General features: G+C 40.9%; 1 protein-coding gene across 1 annotated transcript in view; it reads left to right on the forward strand.

The window, feature by feature from the left end:
* The first annotated feature begins 2,404 nt into the window (after window positions 1–2,404).
* LOC126391192 (E3 ubiquitin-protein ligase RNF19A-like) overlaps window positions 2,405–21,048 on the forward strand; it is a 31,402-nt gene continuing 12,758 nt past the window's right edge. The window contains exons 1-2 of the mRNA XM_050045765.1: window positions 2,405–2,611; window positions 18,724–19,725. Of these exons, the coding sequence (XP_049901722.1) occupies window positions 19,007–19,725 (719 nt within the window). The 5' untranslated portion in view covers window positions 2,405–2,611; window positions 18,724–19,006. The remainder of the gene's footprint in view (window positions 2,612–18,723; window positions 19,726–21,048) is intronic.

Here is a 21,048-nt window from a genome sequence, read left to right on the forward strand (position 1 = left end):
AAGCACTTCTAGTGGATGGAAATTGATGGTGAATAACTGCCATTAACGTTAGATTCCAGTCTGTTTGTGGCTGCCGCTCTCTTGTTCCCATTAGTCACATAGACACAAAAACATGGCATAATAGGGTCCAGGTTGAAAATTCCCCAAGTTACCCTTTTATATAGAAAACAAACTATAATTTAAGAGAAGATTACAACAGCCACTGCTGCACTGAAAGTGTTTTTAAATTCAAACCAAAGAATTGGCGAACAGAATTTTATTGAGTGTTTAATTATGCATCTTGCAGTGTGGAAACCATGCCCAGTCTCAACTATAAGGAACCGTACTGTGCCCCTCAGCTGGCATGTGTTCTCTGTCCTCTGTTTATATTAGCGGTTGTCATCTGTTTATTGTATCTCACAGCCTGTACATTTTGTCCTGCTGCTCCAATTGTTTACCTTCCCCACTTAAAATAGCCGTACGTCATATGTGTTAATAGTGGTAAAATTGCTATTTAGTCACATCTTCCCTCCATTAAACAGAGGTAATTCTTCCTAGCAGGGCAGAAGGGACTTTGCACAATATCTTTAGGCTGAAAAAGCATAATATGTCAAAACTATAAGGGAGGGAGGCCTTGCAGGAACAAAGTAACTGCTGTTTCTTCTCATATTTGTGGGAAATGTGACATGCTGTAAACCCAATCAGGTGCCTCAACTCATGCTCTATCCAAGAGGGGACCTTCCATGTTTTTATTCTTTTTTTCAGATAGTGGAAAAATTAGGAAGTTAGTTGTGAAGACAGGAGAGAAATGTTGGTTCGAATTGGTCTCTGTTGTACTTTCTCCAGCTGAGCTTTTGATCATCAGAAATTCCTTTTTAAGTTGGGGTGTGTGCTTTCATCACATCTGCAGTGCTTTCTTCACCGACTTCGCTGTGTTATTGGACAAACTGCCCGTTTAATATATCACCACAGTGTCCAGTTATATAGGGGCTGCAGACTCAGCCAATGTCTCCCTTGACGCTCCAGAACAAACACTTCCAGGCTCAAGATCAGCCCTTGTTTCAGATGGACCAGACTGTGGACATATTTCAAAACCTAGTACAGTCCATGGCTGACCCAAAATAACTTTCCACAGGGGTTTCATAAGATTATCCAGCTTTGACTCCCATGATTTTTATTCATATGTGTTTATGCTTCACAGAGGTAAGATTTTAATTACATGTCTTTGATCACCACAGTATGATAAGCTGTTTGTAAGGTTCTGTGTTGTGTAAGATTTGGGGCTGCGTATGTCCACACTTTGGTAACTACAGGATTCATTTGTGTTGTGTTTACGCTCTGACCTGCAACTATTTGGGAAAGATCTCCCAGCTTACCCCAGATTCCTGCTATCACATGATTTTCAGTCTGGTTCAGGCTGTGGCTTGTTTTGGTCAGCTTTTCTCCTTAATCAGGCTGTAATGCATCCTTGCTACGAGTACGAGTAAGTAAACATGTGTCTAACATGTCTGTGAATATGTGAATGGCAGTAATAATCAGAGGTGTACAATTCCAGCTGGTCATTTATCACTTCCTCTTGTGTCCCTTTAAATGATGATAAACACACACAGAGCTATCATGTAATCCTCTCTAGCTTGGATTAGATTTGTCTGTCTGGTGTAACCCTGTGTGCCAGTCCATCAACAAAATCTTTCATGTGCTATATGCATATCTTCCCATGTAGCTTCAAACCAAATTGAAAATATGAAACAATGTTACATATAGGCTATTCATGTGATGTCAGGGAAGTCATTTATGAGACAGGAGTGAGCTTGGTGCCTGACTTTAGTGTATATATTGTACTCAAGCGAGTGTACACCATACTTGTTGTAATTCACAAAACAGTTCTCCATGCTTGGTGATTCAACTCACTTTGCTCTCCCAGGCTTGGTAATTAAATTTATTAATGGAATTTATGGGGGACAGTTTACTTAACCTGATAGATAATAGGTTTTATGGCTGTTTAACCAGTTGCTATGGACGGGGAAGTGTTTGAAGGTGACATCAAGCATTATATACCTTTGAGCTGTGCTCATATTTTTTATGTTTATAAATGTCAAAGACTTTATTTAATAAGTAACATACTGTAATGTATAGGAAAGATATAGGAAAAGATTGTTTGGGAAGAGTATAGAAGTGATACTCTTCAGTTTTATTATATATTATTAATAATAATAACGTTATCATCAATATTAATATCAATGTTAATTCTGTGTACAGATGACATATCAGCTCTCTTGTAAAAATGTTACAGCAGCCAAGGTGTGCGGCTGGACCACAGTGCTGAGCCTCCACAGTAGAATCCTTAGGCCTGTGAAACTTTGCTCAAATCTCGCGATGCGATTTGAATTTCCGAGCTATAACGAGAACGGTGAACAACAGAGGGAGCTCTGTAGGAGCTGTTGTCGTTCGAAACGGAACGGATAGGTGGGACCGAAGACAGAGGAAAATAAGTGCTAGTAGCAGTGGGGAAGTAATTCACAGCACTGCACCGGGACCACTAATTAATTGATTTGAAATCGTTTTTGGAAGGCAGGACGTCTCCCTTCGTCTTCGTTACTGTCTGCGGAACAAGTGTCACTAGCAACAGACGGTATGTTCTCATCGTTTCTAGCTAACCTTGCTAGCCAGCTGCTAACGCTCGCTGTGTTTGGTAGTTAACGTTAGCTGGCTGGTATTCTGGTTATCGTCCGTAAGGCAAGCTGAGAGCCATGGAACAATTCTAGTGGCTCATAGTCATATATTGCTAACGTCATGTGCCCTATTTTCTGTCTGGACACGTGTACCAGATGGTGATAATTTGTGAGCTGACGTAAACTGACATTAAACACAATGAACTAACGTTATCCAGCTAACGTAGCAATCAACAGAGAAGCCGAAGACAAGGAACAGTACAAACGCAACGTCAAGTGCTGGCATTGTCATTACTTTAAAGACCACAACTGCTGCCTGGCAATAATGTCATATGATTGCTAGACTTAAGTTTTTAGTCCGTTAAAGACCCTGAGTTGTTTATAACCAACGTCAAGCAGCTACTGCAGCAGTGTGATCAACTTTGGCAGCAGGGCTGATTTGCTAATGACTGCCATGACAAGATAAAACTCAAAGCAGCAAGAAAAGAAGTTTTGATTTTGTATGAGGGTTTTGTAACGTTGTGTCTTTCACATGGTAAACTAAAGTGTAAGTGTGTAAGCATCTGTGTTAGTGGTAGGGTTGAGAAATGTCTCAGGTGGGTTGCTAGGTGTTTGATGCCTCTTCTTGATTTCTGTCGTGAAAAAATTAGAAAATTAGAGTCTGCTTTGGCTTATTTTATTCTTTTGTATCGTGGGGTTTGTTAGGTGACCTTTGATGCCTCTTGTAATACCTACCAATCTAAGATAAAGATGGAGACCACCAATCAATGTAGATTAAAGCACTTAAAATGCAAATATGGATCAGTGCCTATTGAAGTAATGAAGACTAGACATGTTAGTAGTGATAATGATGTGAATTAGTAGCTGATAACATTATGTCTTAAGCAGGAGAAATGATGTTCCTTGAGTCAACCATGATCAGCATCATGATATATCTTACAAATAGGACTTGGATATTTGTATGCTAGAGACTCGTTTATACAACTGAAGCTGCAGCTCTTGTGTCATTAATCAGCCCATGCCCAAATCTGGAAGAAAAGTTAGAGCGCCTCTTATTCAGTATGTAGGTGAACTATGTCATTGTAGTGAATCAATACACACGGTATAGCAGAGTGGAAATTGTGTCTTACTTCCCCAGCTGCCTCCTAGCATAGTTGTTCTCTCTGACTTATCATCCTTAGCGTAAGAAAGACTGAGCACTCGGTCTGTATGTTGTGGCAAACTGCATTTTCCCCATCATTGCTGTTTAAAGGTGGTGGCTAGGCAGTATATAAAAAATTCAGAAGAATTATGCAGCCACAAGCTGTCATCGTTAGGGTTGTCGTTATTATGGGAACCACAGCTCAGTCCAGATACTGCTGGGCTATGTAGAGAACTGAGACTGAATATAATTAAAAAACAGCATAGTGCATTTCCCTTACAGTCGGGACAGGAGTGTAAAGTTAAGTTATTTTTTAGCATCAGAAGCCTTTTCAATACATCTGTGTCTATACATTTTTAGTGCTGGGCTATGTAGCTGGCAATGCTATCACAATTCAATATTGAAAAATATAAATTAAGGGGACACTTTATTAAAGCTGTAGTAACAAGTACTGTTGTAACTGTGAAGTTCAGTAGGCAGTTCCTGGTCTTGTAAAGCCAATTGCCATAATGTAAATTGTTGGCTATGAAATATGCTCTGGTTTTTGGCCCGATGTAATGTTTTTTTTTTGTTTTTGACAGTTTGACTATACAGCATTGCCCACTATTTGGCAGCTTATGTATTTCATTCATTATCACTTATTTGTGAAATGAATTTCCCCAAAGCTTGTTTTCATTTTTAAAAACGACTGTAGTTGCATACAGCAACAACTGGTTCCTTAAACTTTACAGCACCTTGCAGCAGCAAAGTTCAGTCTTGGAGCGCTCTCTTGTCCTTAATTTCTTTTATAAGGACCTTTTGGATGCATCTTCTAGTTCTGGCCTATGTAGGTAGAACATTTTACAATAAACCAGTTTATGGTTGGACTACGTTATGACCATAATCTTACATGCTTACAGTCAAGGTATGAAATTAACAAAATATTTTGGGGGCAATTTTGGCCCCCACGGTCTAAAAAATGGGGGCATTTTCAAAATGTTTGGGGGCCATCAAAAAATTTTAATTATGTTCTAACAATAAGCACATGAAAAGCAAAACCAACTAAGATAGTGTCTTCACTCTTCAGTAGAAACCACTATAAATGAAATAAATAATGGGTTACATAAAGTTATGGTTGCAAAATATCACTCAGATTTCCTATAATTCAACCAGTTTAAATGTGATGATTTAACCATTAATCTACTGATAGCAGTACTAATGTTTCACCACATTACAGTTACTTTTACTGTTAAAAAGGCCAAATTACTATAAATTCCTTAGATGCAATCCTGGAAGTAAGTTAATTTAAAATTTAACATTCATTCTACCTTAATTTTTCATTAATTTGTCATTGTGTAGACACAGATCACCCAAGAAATGGTTAATTTATACTTATGGTACAGCAAAGCCCCCTCCCCTTCTCTGTCAGATTACTCTCACGTAATCAGTGCAATCTCGTTGATTATGTCTGGAAAATGAGTTGTAGACGTGACGGTAAATTAATTTAATGAAAATAAAATTATACTTTAATGTCAGATTGTAATACTGTTAAAAATATAAATACATATAGTTGTTTCGAAAACTTGGGGGCAATTTTGGCCCCTGGAACATGGCTTTTGGGTGCATTCTTGGATAAATTGCTGGCCAAATGGCCCGTGGCCCTTGCTAATTTCTGACACTGCTTACAGTGTATAATTTTGTCATTTTGATTGTCTATACTGTAATTTTATTATGTTGGTCTCGTTCTCTACGCATCTAGCTATTTCATGTCTGTCCAGCCAGGGGGAGGGATCTCCCCTCAGTCACTCTGCCTGAGGTTTCTTCAGGTCTTTCATTGTTTAAGTTTCTTTTTGGGAGGGCTCCTTGACCATGAAATTATTCTGATGAGACCACATTTATTGTATTTTATTAGTTATAGAGACTGCCCTCCAGAGTCGGCAGTGTTTGGGTGTCAGAGACCTCCCCAGGCTTGGCAGCATGTTGTCCAGACCTGTGTGTTCTTCCAAAGAAAGGTCATTAGCCCAGCATGGCGACCTGGCCTATGTTCTCAGTGTTTGTCAGGACACGTGTGACCTCCCTCTCTTGCGCTATGGTAAACACAGCTGCAAGGCTAGGTGGTGGTGGCCTGGCTACATTAGGCTGCTGTCATTGATTCATGACGTGCATTAATGCATCTTGGATGATCAGGCCCGTATACATTTTAGATGCATTTCAGTAGGATGGCGACTTGATCAGTTAGACATCTCCTAAGGCAACTGGTAGTTTGTCAAGTGTAAATATATAGATCTTCTCAAGCCACAAATTGTAGGTCATCGCTCTATGGACTGTTTACCAAGCCCTGCCCCCATTGGTGGTGTTGCTATACCTGTTAGGCTTTTGATTTTAGCACAGCACTAATCCAGTTTACAATGATAACAGAGGCAATTCATAGTAATAGTAGTTGTGAAACAATGGCTATTTGATTTCAGTCAGATGTAGCAAGTAGACTGAATCGGCTGTAGCTTGCTAGCCAAATAACGTTACCTCTGTGAGTAGTTGAATTCGTTGGAACTTTGATAGACTTGCTTCCAAGTGATTTGTTTGAAAATGATGTCAGTAAAATGGTCCTATATGACTTACATTGCTAATGATACCACCACAACTCTAATTAAATTGTAATTTCTCTCTAATATTTAAGTGGGGTTGTAAATGGTACTTATCCATAGTCAGTGTGTAGTGGTCGGCATATCCCCAGGCACAGAAGCAAAGCAATGTGCTGCTGTGGATGAGGAACAGCAGCAAAATGTATTTTAGCCACCTAATAACAGTATCACCTAAGAATATCAACATCAGTTCAGTTAATATTTTCACTGCTTTACCTTGCCATCAGACAGCTTTCATTGGCTCTGCGTTTTATTGGCCATAGAACATCTGTATTCCTATGCAGTCTCCTTATGCAGTTCTTCTTCTGTATACTCTGGTTAGTAAAGGTATTCTCTCCTCTCCACTGTGAGAGACATTTTGTCACTGCTGTCAGAATCACTCATTTTTATTTTGTTGTATTTGTTGACTCCTGCAAACCACTGAAAGTCTGACTAAATCAGCTGATCTATGGCGTAATAAAGTGTGCAGCACAGTTGAGCTTATGTGTAGGACTACGGAAACTATGATGCATGTTTGGCATTTTAACCAGTGAAAACAATGGTCAGCTAAACTGAGAGGCTGCCACTGAAAAGTTTTTACTCTGCTCTTTGCTTACAATAGTTAGTGTTGTAGCTTCGGGAATCTATGCAGTTTGCCAAGCTCCACGTCTTAACTCAGCCACTCAAGGTGTGCACAAATAATTTTTCACACATGCACATTAATTTTCACTTACATATGCAGTGGAGTGGTTGCACTATAGAGCCAGTTGTCACTAAGAAGAGCAGCGCTGCAACCAGGGTTGGAAATTAGCAGGGGAAGGCTGGTAAATTAGGCAAGTGGCTGCTAGATTTGCTTCACTCACCAGCCAAAAAACAGTGCTTATCTATTGAGGAGTTGATTCAGGACTCCACCAGCCACAATGACAGGTGGACACAAAAGTTAATTTCCAACCCTGGCTGCAACACATTAGCCTGAGGTGGACAAAAACACAGTAGAATTTGAAATTTGATCAGTATCATTTTAGTGCATACCAATCCATTAAAATATGCCCTGATTGGCTTGATACAGATCCATAGGATCTGTATGGGACGTCTGTAAATGCAGAGTTTTATTACTGTAAAAAATCTCGGTAGTAGGCTAGTCAGCCTGGCATGCTAAAGGTTAGCGGCTTACATTAGACCAGATAAAAACACTGTTCAGTTCATGCACTTCTGCTTATGCGTTTTTGGTTTTGAAAGGCAAAAAAATGACCCCACCCTACGTCTCCTGCACACCAGGATATTGAGAAATCTAAGTTTGACAAGCCTGCCATGGCTATTTCTGTTTGACAAACTATGGTTGCTGTTCAGGGGAGAGGTATGAGAATGGTCAATTTCTGAAGAAATGTTTGACAAATTAGCTGTAAGCGTGAACTCAGCCCGGCCACAATATATGTGTACAGCCTGTACACAGTGTCCCAGATTAACTGTTTGACTCACCGGCCAAAGGGACTGGTAGAAAAAGTCCACCGGCCAACCATATTTTTTCCAGCCAAAATAATGAATTGCCTTTTTGTGTCACATGTATACTTGTGTCAGTGCATTTCTTTGAGATGATAACTCAAGGTCTTATGTTGAATACAAGCTGATAGAAGAGACCAGAGCAAAATTTGAAACAAAATTATTTGAATATATTGATCAACAATGAATCAATAAGACCCCCTGGTGGCTTTATTTCCAATAATAACCCACTGCCTCCGTGACTGTGCAAGTGTATTCTATTGAGCTCTCATTATGCTAGGAGGCAGAGCTCTCAGGATGGCTGGTAAATTTTCATTTACGATGGGGTCACCTGAATTTGTCGATTTGCGGAAAGAGCGAAAAACATACTAAAAGCATTCAGGCAGTGTCCCACTGCAGATTCGTAACATGCCAAAGTAATAACTAAAGCTGTAGATATCTGACTGTGGATATCTGAACATACTCCTATGTTACGTCATAGATAATACCGAATTAAAGCGTATAGTCAAAGTGCATGTGTGCCGCTACAATGTGTCTTCATGTGTGCATTTTACAGTAATCAGTCCATTGTGCCTGCTCAAATGAGCACAGGAATTTGTTCAGGAATTATCAACAGGTCAGAGTCTTATAATGGAGAACTGAATTACATAACTGACATTTGGGTTTTTTCTTATTGATAGTCTGCCAGAATTTGAATGCCTTTCCTGTAACAATAAGAATAATGGCCAATGAGCCATCTACAGTTGAATTATATGTAAAGTTAGGAAGAAAATCTGTAATTGAAAAGACAAAGAAAATTTTGAATTAAAAAAATTCAATAATTGAGGTCTTGACCAAAATAATTGTGATTATGTTTTTTGCTATAATGGAGCAGCTCTGCAATATAGTTACCACTAATATAACCAGAGATACGGGGGGGATGGGGAAGGTCATGGTGGTATTTGGTATGACAAAAACTACCAGTTGTCAGTTGTCTTACATTTGTGTGTTTGTGTTTTTTTTGTGTCTTGGTCTCTTCGGTGTTACCAGGGGAAATACATCACACACACTCCCAATTTACCAGTTCATTCCTTTCTGCTTCACACCCTCTCCCTGAGCTTTTAGCTCTCTCAGCTGAGCTGAAATGCCAGGATGCTTACCTCATTTCCTCCCCACTTGAGTGAAGTGTGGGAGGAAAGAAGGGAAGTCTGGGAGGAGGGGGGCAGCTGGAGACTGTACTGGCTTTGTTGGGGTTGGAAACTTTTCCTGTTCTTCTCCCTGTCGGCCTGCCTTGCCTCTCTTTGTACATTCAACAATGCCTTCCCTGTTCACTATGCTGTTGTGGTTGTTGTTTGCACTGTTTTTAATCCTTCATATCTTGTAGGGTCAGATTCAAAACAAAATGCATGACCAATAGGCCAATAGGCTTATATTTCTGTTCTGTTTTAACCACTGTATATTGCGTGTAATCCTTAGTCTCTGAATGTGTTCTGAACATATTAGTACAAGGTTAAACCTGTCATTTACATACAGCCACTGACCACACCCCCAGTATTCATCTTGCTCCACACTTTTGTGAAACAGGAGGGACACTGTTTGACTTTCATCCCACATCAGTCAATAGCGGCTGGGCTTGCCGGGCAGGAGGTTGCAGTATGTCTGTTCATGATGCATTGGAAGCCTCACTAATGCATTGACTGTCCCCAGCCCCATAGAAGCCCAGGAATGTGCACAGAGGCAGCATTACACAGGAGACAGACAGGACAGGAATGCAGCTGGAGTGATACTGACTGGCCGAATACACTGGCTCAGCTGCTGCATGTTTCACTGTTCACATTTGTCTGTGTGCCTGTCTCATTCCTAGCCTGCTATCACTGTTGTGTCCCTGTCTCTGTCTGTACCTGTCTGGAATCCAGTCCTTTTTTAAACCCATTGTGTATCTGCCTGCATGTATCTCTCATCTCCTTTTGTGTCCATGTTGTGTTTTATTTATGCCTCTTATATATGCATTCCAATTATTTGTGCTGCTGCCAATCTCGGAACCCCACTGGCTATCGGTCTGATGACAATTCAGCCTCTGGGGGCAATGGCCAATATATCCAGGCCAGGAATTCCTCCTCCATGTGCCAGTCATTGTTTACTAATCTCTATAAACTGTTATCTGCATATGAATATGATTGCATTTCAGCGAATGCATTCTGCTTCTATTGCTCTCCACACAACCAGCATGTGATTGGTCAATACCACTTGGACAACAGACAGAAACCAGAATGCCTCTGGCACCAGAATCTTGTCCTGTCCTGTCTTGTCCAGCATTCGTTTGCAGATATCTTTTTATAGATTTATAATGCTGCTGCATGACCACCATGTCAGTAGTTGTTAGAGACCTCACAGTCTGTTTGTAGGTGGTTTCCTTTGGCCCACTCATGTGTAACCCCACACACACGCTACCTACCGCTTATAGAAACACAGCTCAGTAGTAAGTCTCCACTGGCTAAGTTTAGACCTAGTAGAATAGAAGGTCTAATTATCAACTGAGTGGAATGACGGGCATTCTCCTGCACTGCTGAGTCACCCAGGGTGGTCCTCCCTGCTGTTAGGCTACCAAGGTGCTGATTTACCTTCCTTGGCCTAGGAAAAGACATGACTTGGATATGAAGGGGTTTGCCCTTTGTAAATTCCCTTTGGTTTCGAGTTGGCCTGACCAGGCTTATGTTTAACCAGCGTGTCAACATGGTTGGAACTCAGCTGGAGCTTAAAAAGGTCTCCTAACATTGTGTACTTGGTTTGTTCTATTTGTGTTTGTAGGTTATTGAATATAAAAATATATAAATATGTGTTTCGTAGTGATTGTGCAAGATGTTCTTTTCATGTTGAGAGGACCACTTCACTTTTTGCGACTCTTTCACTCTTGTTGGTGTAGAAACAATCACAGAGAAGACAGATTGCTGTAGTGATGTGTTTGCTCAAGTAAATGCTATAGCTACACACATCTTTTGAATACATTTATAGTGGGTTATTCTACTGTCAGGAGTTCATAGGATATTAAAAAAATATATATATTATGGGGCGTTGGTGGCTTAGTGGTAGAGCAGGCGCCCCATGTACAAGGCTGTTGCCGCAGCGGCATGGGTTCGAATCCAGCCTGTGGCCCTTTGCTGCATGTCATCCCCCCTCTCTCTCTCTCTCTCCCCCCTTCACACTTACCTGTCCTGTCCATTAAAGGCAAAATGGCCCAAAAAATATCTCATAGTCATCACACTAGGAGGGTCAGAATTCTCGATTTCTGTTATTTACGTTTACAAATTATTTTATATGCCTCCATATATCTTTTCTGAGAGCCTGAGCCTCTCCCAGCCGTTAACAGACTGTTATGCTAACCGGCTAGATAGCAAGCTGTACCCAGCATGCCGTTCAGTGGCATAATTTTGTAAATGTACAATTATTGGTGTTATAAATTGTTTTTGTGTCACACATTGTTGTGTGCCAAAGTGTTTTGCCTTGTTTGGAAGTTAGCTGTTGGTCTGTTCCAACCATAGCGCTCCCCGCCGAGAACTCTGTAAAGGGTTACAGCAAGTGTTTCAACTATGGGCCAGTATGACAGCATATGAAAAATTAATATCATCATATCAGCACTAGGTCAGACCATGTTTTCCATAATGAATGACATTAAATTGATAACTAATTTACAGGTTTTCAAATGGCAATATGTTATGTTATTAAACCCTTCTTAAAACTTTTGAATGCTATCTTAATTGTTTGATTTGTAGCTTGGATCACACTTACAGTTGCTTGCAGCTTTATCTCTTTTAATTTGACCTTGTGCTGAATATTTTATATATTCATGTAGGTGAATAGAGAGATATTTATTATGGGAAACCATGAATCCTCTAAGACAGGAAATCTGTGTTGCGTTAAAAAATTGAGTGTACCATGGTTCCCAGCGTGTGTTTAATGAGAGTTGTACTCTCCCAGGCTGCAGCAGGTCAGCTAAGGTCAGTACTGGATCTGTACTCTCTCTGGAATGCCCAGTGAACTCTGTCCCCAAGGAAAATTCTGGCACGTCAACCATCATCATCATCTTTCTGCTTTCTCAGTTTGTTCTTGTGAACGCAGAAATTCTCACTGCCCTCTTATTGACATTTTTCTATATTGGCCATTTGTGCTGTACCCAGGTCCTATCAATGACTGTATGTCAGCATGGACAGCATGATCTGACGACATAACAACATCATCTCAATTGCCCCCTGGTGGCTGGCTGCAGTATATGTCATAAATCCCGCCCCCTCCATGTTAGCGAATAGGACATGGGCCAGACTAAAAGATCACATCAAATAAATTTTTCCCAAAGACAGTATCTGTTTATTTTCTTATCACACTGCTATATGTATAAGATGGCAGCACCCTATGTGGGATATTTGGGCTTTTTTTTTTCGTACAATTGGAGGAATTGGAGATGCATTGTCCATCTTTACATACAGTCTGTGTGTCCTACTATGTCAGAAACTGTATTTTAAGAGTATTGAGAGCCTTTTTCTAATTGAGCTGTGTGGTCATTGCATTGGCCAGACTATCTGTCTATCAGTGACACCTCTGCATGCCTCACTGCACATGCTTTATTTGAAACAAGAGTAAAGATGCTATCAAATTTAATGCTGAGCAATTTGATATTTTTGCTTTTGCATATAAGAGGCTCTGTGTGTCTCTGTTGTTAATATGGTGTTCTTGTGGAAGTACCATCACTAAACTTTATATGGTGGTAACCTTTCACTGTTTTGAAAGCTGTTGTTATGTTGTCCTTAAGTAGATCTTCATGGCTGGCAAATAGCCTGATAATAAAATGAAGAATTTTCGGCTATAAATACGGGTTACATTCACAGTGGCAGTGAAAGACAGTTAACAGAGGGCTTTTTTACAGGGCAGTTGTGATCTCACCTAGACCTCAAATGAGATCAAGAACTTGACTGTTTTTTCACAACACAAATGTTTTCCCCATAAAACCTCATGTGGTTCTCAGTAATCGGTTTTGGACAGTTGTTTACAACAGCCAAGGACAGATTGTCAAATGTGGGTGCTTTGTCTTGTGTTGAGTTGTAAACAAACTCCTTATTGATATTTGGGTGGGTGTCGGTAAGAGAAGTGGGCCTAGAGGGTGTGTGTTACACACTTTGCTTACTGTCTGTATGTACATGTTCACATGCATATTTTACTGTGTGCAAGTTGGTGAATAGCAGATGTTGTTTATCCTCAGAAGCTAGGCTTGATTTCTAGCTACAGGGTTTTACTTTATTTTCATATTTTTTTTTAACATGATAATATTATTTTCTTTATATATTTCTTTTCAGTGTGTATAATGTGTTTAGATTAAAGACAGTATTATTTAGTAAAGTGATTCAACCTTTAAAGCCTTTGTTTGTCTCTTTTTTCACACTGTGGCTCAGCATTAAGCCTCAGTTGGAGGGTATGTGAGTGGAAACACATCAAACATGCTGACGCACATTTCTCAGCATCATCCAGATGTGCTAATCACCAGGATGAGGAAAAAGCAGCTTGTGTTTTTTATTTTCAGTTTCATAGCTTAAGAGATGCTCTTTGGTTTTATAGCCTATTGTGACCTATTGCCTTTTGGGAAGGTGTTTTTTAAGTGTTCATTGTACAATTTAGTACAAAATGTTTTATTTTTTACAATGAAATTAGTTTTCCTTGACTATACCAGTGAACAAAATGCAACCTCCCCAGCTGGAGGATTTTGTCTGTCTTTGACACTTGCACTACTGTCTGTTCAGAATAAATGAAACCTAACCTTCAACTAAAATGTGACCTCTGTGTACTGTTAAATCCCTAACATTGCTGTTTTATCACCTGGTGTCTGTTCCATGCAGAGGTCCAAATAAAATGTATAAATACAGAATGATGATCTCAGCATTAACATTGCTCAAATCTCTCAAAACACTTACAGTGAAAGCTGAGCCCAAGCCTTCCCTTTAGAGCTGCTCAAAGTGTTTGTTTATAAGCCCTGAAAGTATGTTATTTTGTCCTTTGCTCACAGCTTTGTAAGTGAGCCAATACTTATGAGTGACAACACGCAATCTCTTGTTTAAGAGGTCTAAGGAATGTTAACTTATTGGGAGTACTCAGTTTTCTTTACATTGTCCTTCTGTCCATTCCTCCTTTTCTTTATAATGGTTTTGCTGGCTTTTCCTTTAGAAACGTCACTTAATCTATGAGGAGAAATGCACTGAAGCTGTGTGGAAAGCTGCCAAAACAGGGGATTTTGTTCTGGGAGAGCTAACAATTCCTCATAGTTCCTTCAGCATCTTTTTCCCATTTCCCTCTCCCTCCATCACTGTTCATCTCTCCAAATAGGTTTTTGCATTATTTTTTATTGCTCACTCCCACATTTTTCTTGTTTTCCCTGTTCTTTCCCTTTGCTTTATTTCTTTTTCCTCTCCCGCCTTTCTCTGCCCTCACTCTTTCTGCCTCTGAGTTTTCTCCCCCAGTTTCAGACACCCTGGGCAGATTTGGATTGTGTTAATGTACTTAAATCGGCACACTCTATGAGAAAAGCCTTTACTGCTGACCACAGCCTGCAGCCAGAGCTGACATAGGTGTTTCATTTTGTGAGTGGGACCTGGCCAGGGCCTTCAGATGAGACAGCTGGGCTAGTCTACCTGCATCATCAGTCCTCTCATCACACACACGAACACACAGCTATCTGCTCTGCAGTGATAAGCCCGGACAGTCACTCCTTGGCTGATTTAGATGTGGTGGTAGCCTTGGGACAGACATCAAGGTCATGATAAAGCACCTGACCTGCAATCGTCTTTTCATGGTTGAATGAAAACTATTAGCCTTTCACACTCTGTTTACTACACGCTGTACCCCTATAGCTCACTCACAGTACAATACACTCGACAGCAGTGCTACTGGACTGCAGCCGTGTTTGTAGATGAATGGAAAAAGCTGAAGGGGTTTTCCACTAGATTTTTGTAATGATCTTTTGCTGTTCTTTTCCTTTCTGTTTTTTGTATCTCAACTCTTTGTTGCGAAAAAATTCAACAACTATGACAAGCTATGACTTTTCTGTAAAACGTTCATTCTTTAAAGCCCACTGTATCTGTTACTGTGTGCAGACTTTTAACAATTGTACTAACTATGACGTGTATGGGAGAATAAGTGTTTACATGTATGTTACAGCATCACAAGAAATGTGTGAAACATTAAGTCTGCTGTGTGTGTATGGTAACATCATTCATGATTCCCATGCCTCCTTCCATATGTTCAGGAGACACAAAGACCAGCCCTATACACCACATCAGAGTTTTCTCGGTCAGAGTTTTCAGACCTCGCTCAAAGCAGGCGGAGTCAGAGCTGTGATACAAGGAGGAGGAATACTGTCTCTCTGGGCTGTGTCTGTGACTGAGAAAGAGAGAGGGTGGGTGGGGTGGTGGTGGATGTGGTGGTGGGCAGCAAAGAGCAGCATGTGTTTCAGAAAAGCATAGAAGTGCGTTGCTGGTAGTGTCAGTGGTTTGGTTGCAGCTGTAGAGGTGCTGTGCTCTGTTCTGCTTTTGATCTTCTGGTGTAGCGGTGCAGATTGACAGATTATTGAGGTTGTTTTACTGCAATTTCAGTAAGTGCTTATAAAGTATGCACGTGTACAGTATGTGTGAGAGAGCAGTCTGTGGAGGCCCCTCTAGCTTATGTGGGTAGATTATGGGTGTGTGTGTCCCTTGGCACCACTCTGTGTGTGTTTCCACAGCATGGTTCATTGCCAAGGTGTAACCAAAGACACAGATAAACACACACATACGCATTCAGGGATGGACACCCAGCGAGCAAGCTGGACCTCAGTAGCAACACTCCTAAAATAACAGACATTCTTTCTCCACCTCCCTCATCACCACTCCCAGAAACACAAAGCACAACACAGATGTAGAATCACAGAGAGTACAGTCAGCGGTGAAGCAAACTGTGGTGCAAACCTATGGTTTATTCTTGTCAACCATCCATAGAACAGTGTATCTGTCAAGGTTATGCTGGTTTTCTGTCTTGTTCTCTGGCTTGGATGCAGATGATCTTCCTCAGACGTTGTCTGCTTTCTAGCAGACAAATTTCTCAGAGCAAATCTCATGAAGTGGGCTGTCCAGGACACTGAATTGCTCACTCATTTCAGACAGTATTTTTAAATCCAGACTTTTATTTCTCCACAAATGGACTTTTCACTATTTATTCAATCTATAGCGATGAAGCATGCAATGACATAGTTTCACATAAACATAGTTTCTTGAAAGCCTTTTCAGTTCAGAAGACGGCTGATCAATAAATTACAGTATATGATAAAGTGTGTGTCAGAATAACAGATTTTTGAGAAGGCTCAGTTGATTAAAGCTCTATGTGAACTGACCTGATGAAGACGCAGATGCATGACTGCAATGCAGTCAGTAATGTCTGTAGTTCAACTGTAGAATAACCCTGCTACAATACATGATTTGTTCTTACATTTTCAGCAGTAGATGCATAAATTATACTTATTATATTGAAACATAACAATAACCCAAACCTCCAAAATGTGGTACTGGTTTGAGGTGTACTTCTTTTGCCTCTACAGCTGTGCACTATTTAAGTTTACAGTCTCCCTCTGTCTCCGTCTCTTTGGCTCTTTTGTTTCTCACCCTCTCAAATGTGTGAAATTCTCAAGTGGACAGAACAGTCATCAGATTGGCTCAGAAGCCATCTGTCCTGATTTTATCATTTTGTGGAGTGACTAGACACACAAGCATGCTCACACATGGAGAGTACAGTGAAGTAACTATGTTTTGTCATACAGGAAATTGTGAAATTAACAGATCTAACAAGCGAAGTTCCGTCAAAATTCAGATGCAAGATCTTAAAGGAATACAACATATTAATTTAGGTTTTATTACTGTGAATTGTTACTAAAGTTTTCTGCTGTTTTGACCTGTGTTTAGCCTTACAACAATGCTTTGCTCCCTGTAGGGCTAGATTACATGATTTTAAGATATTGCAGGTTTATATTTATTTTTGCTGTACAGCTTTATTTGCTTTGGCTGTAATTTTGAAACCATTGTGTTTGACATTTAACATAGTATTTCTGTTTTGCTCTGGTGATTCATTTCAGGCTGTCACCATGTAGTTTTATTTATGTCCCCTAGATATCCTTATGTCACAAGGAAAATTCAAGTGATAGAAATGTTGTTTGTTTTTAGACTGGTTGCCATTAAACTTAATATGATCCACTTATGCAACTGCCCTTGCAATTGTGATCTACAGTAGTTGCTGTCTGAATTCCTGCTGCTTCAGAAACCGGTCTACCGAGGCAAAGCCTCGCTCTACTCAGTTGTGCATTATCTCACACTTCTGCTTGTTTGCCTATATCAGCAGATGACGGTCTGGGCCCAGGCCTTGTCACTGTTGATCTTACAGACACATCAGAGCGCTGTCTATCTGCGTCAATACTGTCCAAGGATGTCAACCTCCTGTCCTCACCTCTCAGTTCTGTGACTGACGCACTGATCAGCTATGCAAACCCGCATTCTGCCAAATGTGATGCTGGCAGAGCAAAATGCAGAGAACTGTAAAAGATGTAGGAATAGTGCAGTGTTTTCTGAATAAGTATTGGCCTATTGGAAGGCCTCGCTTAGGGAATTAAATACATGTCAAAAGCAGTCCACTGACATTAATGTGCCGTCGTAGTTAATTCAGATTTTACATTTTAAACATCTACTTACAGGATGATGTCTATTTCTGAGGACAGTTTTTTTTTATCAAACCACAGTTAAAGTGAGGCTTTACAAAATGCTCTCAATTACCTTTACTCCTAAATTAATTTTCATTTACAGTACTAATGTCACTGAACACAAAGTATGCTGTCCTTCACATGGACTTCCTAGGCCATCATGAGAGAATGTTAGTCATATTTGTATAGAGAGAAAAGACTGCATACTTTGTGTTCATGTAAAGGTCTTTGTCAGTTGCACAAGTGGATATAAAGGATATAAGGGTCTTTGTCAGTGGATGGAAATGGCTCAGTTGAATCATGACCCAAGTATGAAACATTGGTCATATATGTTGGTGATGATAACAGACTAGACTTGCTGCTCATTAGTTTAATGTGATATCGAGAATCAAATTGAAAACATTATCTTAAGTAGGAGATTTGTGACATTTTATGAGTCATACTGTCCTCCAGCATAGATAATATACATGTATATTAAAGGGACACAACTAGTAGTGCTATGGAGTAATGTGTCTACAAGGAAATCCCTGTTTGTACATTGTGCACATGGATGCACGTGTGCAAGCTGCCGTGCAGTCTTGCCAGAAGTTTCATGCTATTCTACTGATTGACGGTTTGTGGGGCTTCCTCTAAAGATAGGAAGCAAGGTGCCAGCAAAGGCAGGGATGAAGAAAACTGCAAACTTGTAAATATGAATGTTTCAAATTGAAATGATGGTTTCAGGTTCATATTTTTTAAAATAATCTGTTTTCACAAATATTATATGAAAATGCATTTCGCATGGCTTAGAAAGCCATGTGGAGTGGAATATAAATAATGTTCCACGTCTTTCAGAACTGCAGGATGTGTTTTGATTTATTGTCTTTTTTTTAGTTTTTACACTTTTATGTATTGCTGTTAGCTTTTAAGAATGTATCAGAAAGAAAAATGACTTTGTATTTCTGTTTCACTGCATTCACACTGTGACTTTGTAGGTACTGAAATTGAATATTAACATTAAAATCTCTCCTTTCCTCTGGTCCCTCCTCCTACTCTTTTTTTCTCTCCTCCCCTCTTGTTTCTTTTCCCACTATTTTCTTATTTTGCTCTCCTCAGGTTCTGTTGCATCATTTTTGCAGCAGGTGACCCCCACCCCTCCGCCAAAATCCGGCTATTAGATGTGACCACGAGGTTGATCAGGAGAAGCCATCATGTCTTAAACACAGACGGGCCCTCCGGAGCCCTGTCCCCCCACCCTGGACCACCCTCCCCCTCCCCCATCCACCACCTTACCCCTTCTCCCAGTCCCATCCCACTCCCAGACCTCCCTGCTCATGTGCGGGACAGGCTACCCGGCCCTGGCTCCCCACTGGCGCACCCCTCCCCTCCCTCTGTAGAGATGAGCCTGCAGAAGCACCAGCAGTTGGGTGGTGGTAGTGGTGGGGTGATGGGTTCTGACCGGGACCTGCAGTCCACTGCTTCCTCCATCTCTCTGCCCTCTGTGAAGAAGGCCCCCAAGAAGAGGCGCCTATCCCTGGCCTCTCTTTTCCGCCGACGAGGTCGGGAGCCCAAATCAGGGCGCCAAAGGTCCCGAGAGCTCCAACACCCTGGAACTGGAGGGCTTGGGGGGGTGGATGGCATCGCCAGCATCGAGAGCATCCACTCTGAGATGTGTAATGACAAGAACTCTGCCTTCTTCTCTGTGGCTGGGACCGGAGCTGCCTCTGTTGCTGCTGCTGCTGCTGCCTCCACCTCATCTGCCTCAGGGCCCTCTTCCTCTACCACCTCCTCCTCCTCCTCGAAGGCGGGGGTTGGAGTGGGAGGAGAGCTACTGGAGTGCCCGCTGTGCCTTCTGCGCCACTCCAGGGAGAGCTTCCCTGACATCATGACCTGTCACCACCGCTCCTGTATTGATTGCCTACGCCAGTACCTGCGCATTGAGATCTCAGAGTCGCGTGTCAACATCAGCTGCCCTGAGTGCTCAGAGCGTTTTAACCCACATGACATCCGCATGATCCTAGGTGACCGGGTGCTCATGGAGAAATATGAGGAGTTCATGCTGAGGAGGTGGCTTGTTGCTGACCCTGACTGCCGCTGGTGCCCTGCGCCCGACTGTGGGTAAGAAGTGAATTTAAATACACAATGAATGAACACAGCCACAATGACATACACTCTTATGCAGCTCACACTGATGATGTCATGTAAACCATGAACGACATACAGGGTTATCTGTAGAATGCGTCTTCCAGTAGATGTGTGCCCGTATGTGCAGGATGTCACAGGACGACCTTTTGAGGAAGTTGAATGTGGTGTAGGAGATAGAGTGGGGTACTTGTTACAGTTGTTCCGATACCATTACCAGTATTGGAAATGCGTCCGATATTGCCTAAAATGCGTGATCAGATATTGGTGAGTATGCAAGCCTATGCACCAATCCGATAACACATAATTGTCATATAAATAAAGTTGATTTGATTCGATTTTTTAATTGATAAAATTTAAAGTAGTTTCGCACCTGGATAAAATGACACTTTTTCCAAAAATCAGTTCTTCACCACTCTGAAACAGTAACCTGCACAGTAAGTTGCGCTGTGCAGCCAGTGACAACTACTTTTTAAGTTCTACAGACTCATCTGAAGTATGCTCTGTTAAAGTAATAAGAATTTCTCCTTACACATACTATTGCTTGTACTTGTTTTTATTGATTACTATATGACTGCAGTACTTGGAAGAACAGTTCTCTTGTTGCCTTTTAGCTATTTAAAGTTATGTTTCTGCTTGGTACAAACGTGCACCCCCCACAGCTTGAAGTGGGAGTTAAAAAGAACATTTGTTTTTTCCTTGAGTAAATTAAGATTAAATCTACTTCCTAACAACAACAAAAAAGAGGTAGTGATGGAGGAAGAGATGCACAGAAGGGGCGAGAAGGACTGAAAGGCTGAAACAGATATTTAATAGAATTCCTGTCTCCTCACTGACAGTTTAATGACAGCACACAATATACATGCATTGTGTATTACACCACAGAAACACCCATGGTACACCTACCTCTGTCAGACTCTTTCAGCCTGTCTGTCTCTGTACCACCAGTATTCTCTGTACCATGTCTGTGTCATTACCTGCCTTTCTATACCAACCGTGACAACAGGGTTGGTATTGTTTTCACATTATGAGTGTGTGTGCATGTGTGTCATCATGGCAAAATGTGGTCCTGGAGGAACCTATTTTAGCAGGAAGTGGCACAGAAGTGATCTTGAATAATTTGCCTGGTGTTTATGTCTGTCTGTCTGTCAGTTAACAGATTTTGTTAAAGCAATAGCATCACAACTGTGCAAGATGCAGTCACAAAACTTTACAAATGTGTTGTTGAGATCACAATAATGACGGTGTTCAAAGGTGGGTGCGGTTCAAGCAAGGGCATTGGGCCATCAGCGTGCGTCT

Source organism: Epinephelus moara, chromosome 6 (assembly GCF_006386435.1).
Source record: "Epinephelus moara isolate mb chromosome 6, YSFRI_EMoa_1.0, whole genome shotgun sequence".
Lineage (NCBI taxonomy): Eukaryota > Metazoa > Chordata > Actinopteri > Perciformes > Serranidae > Epinephelus > Epinephelus moara.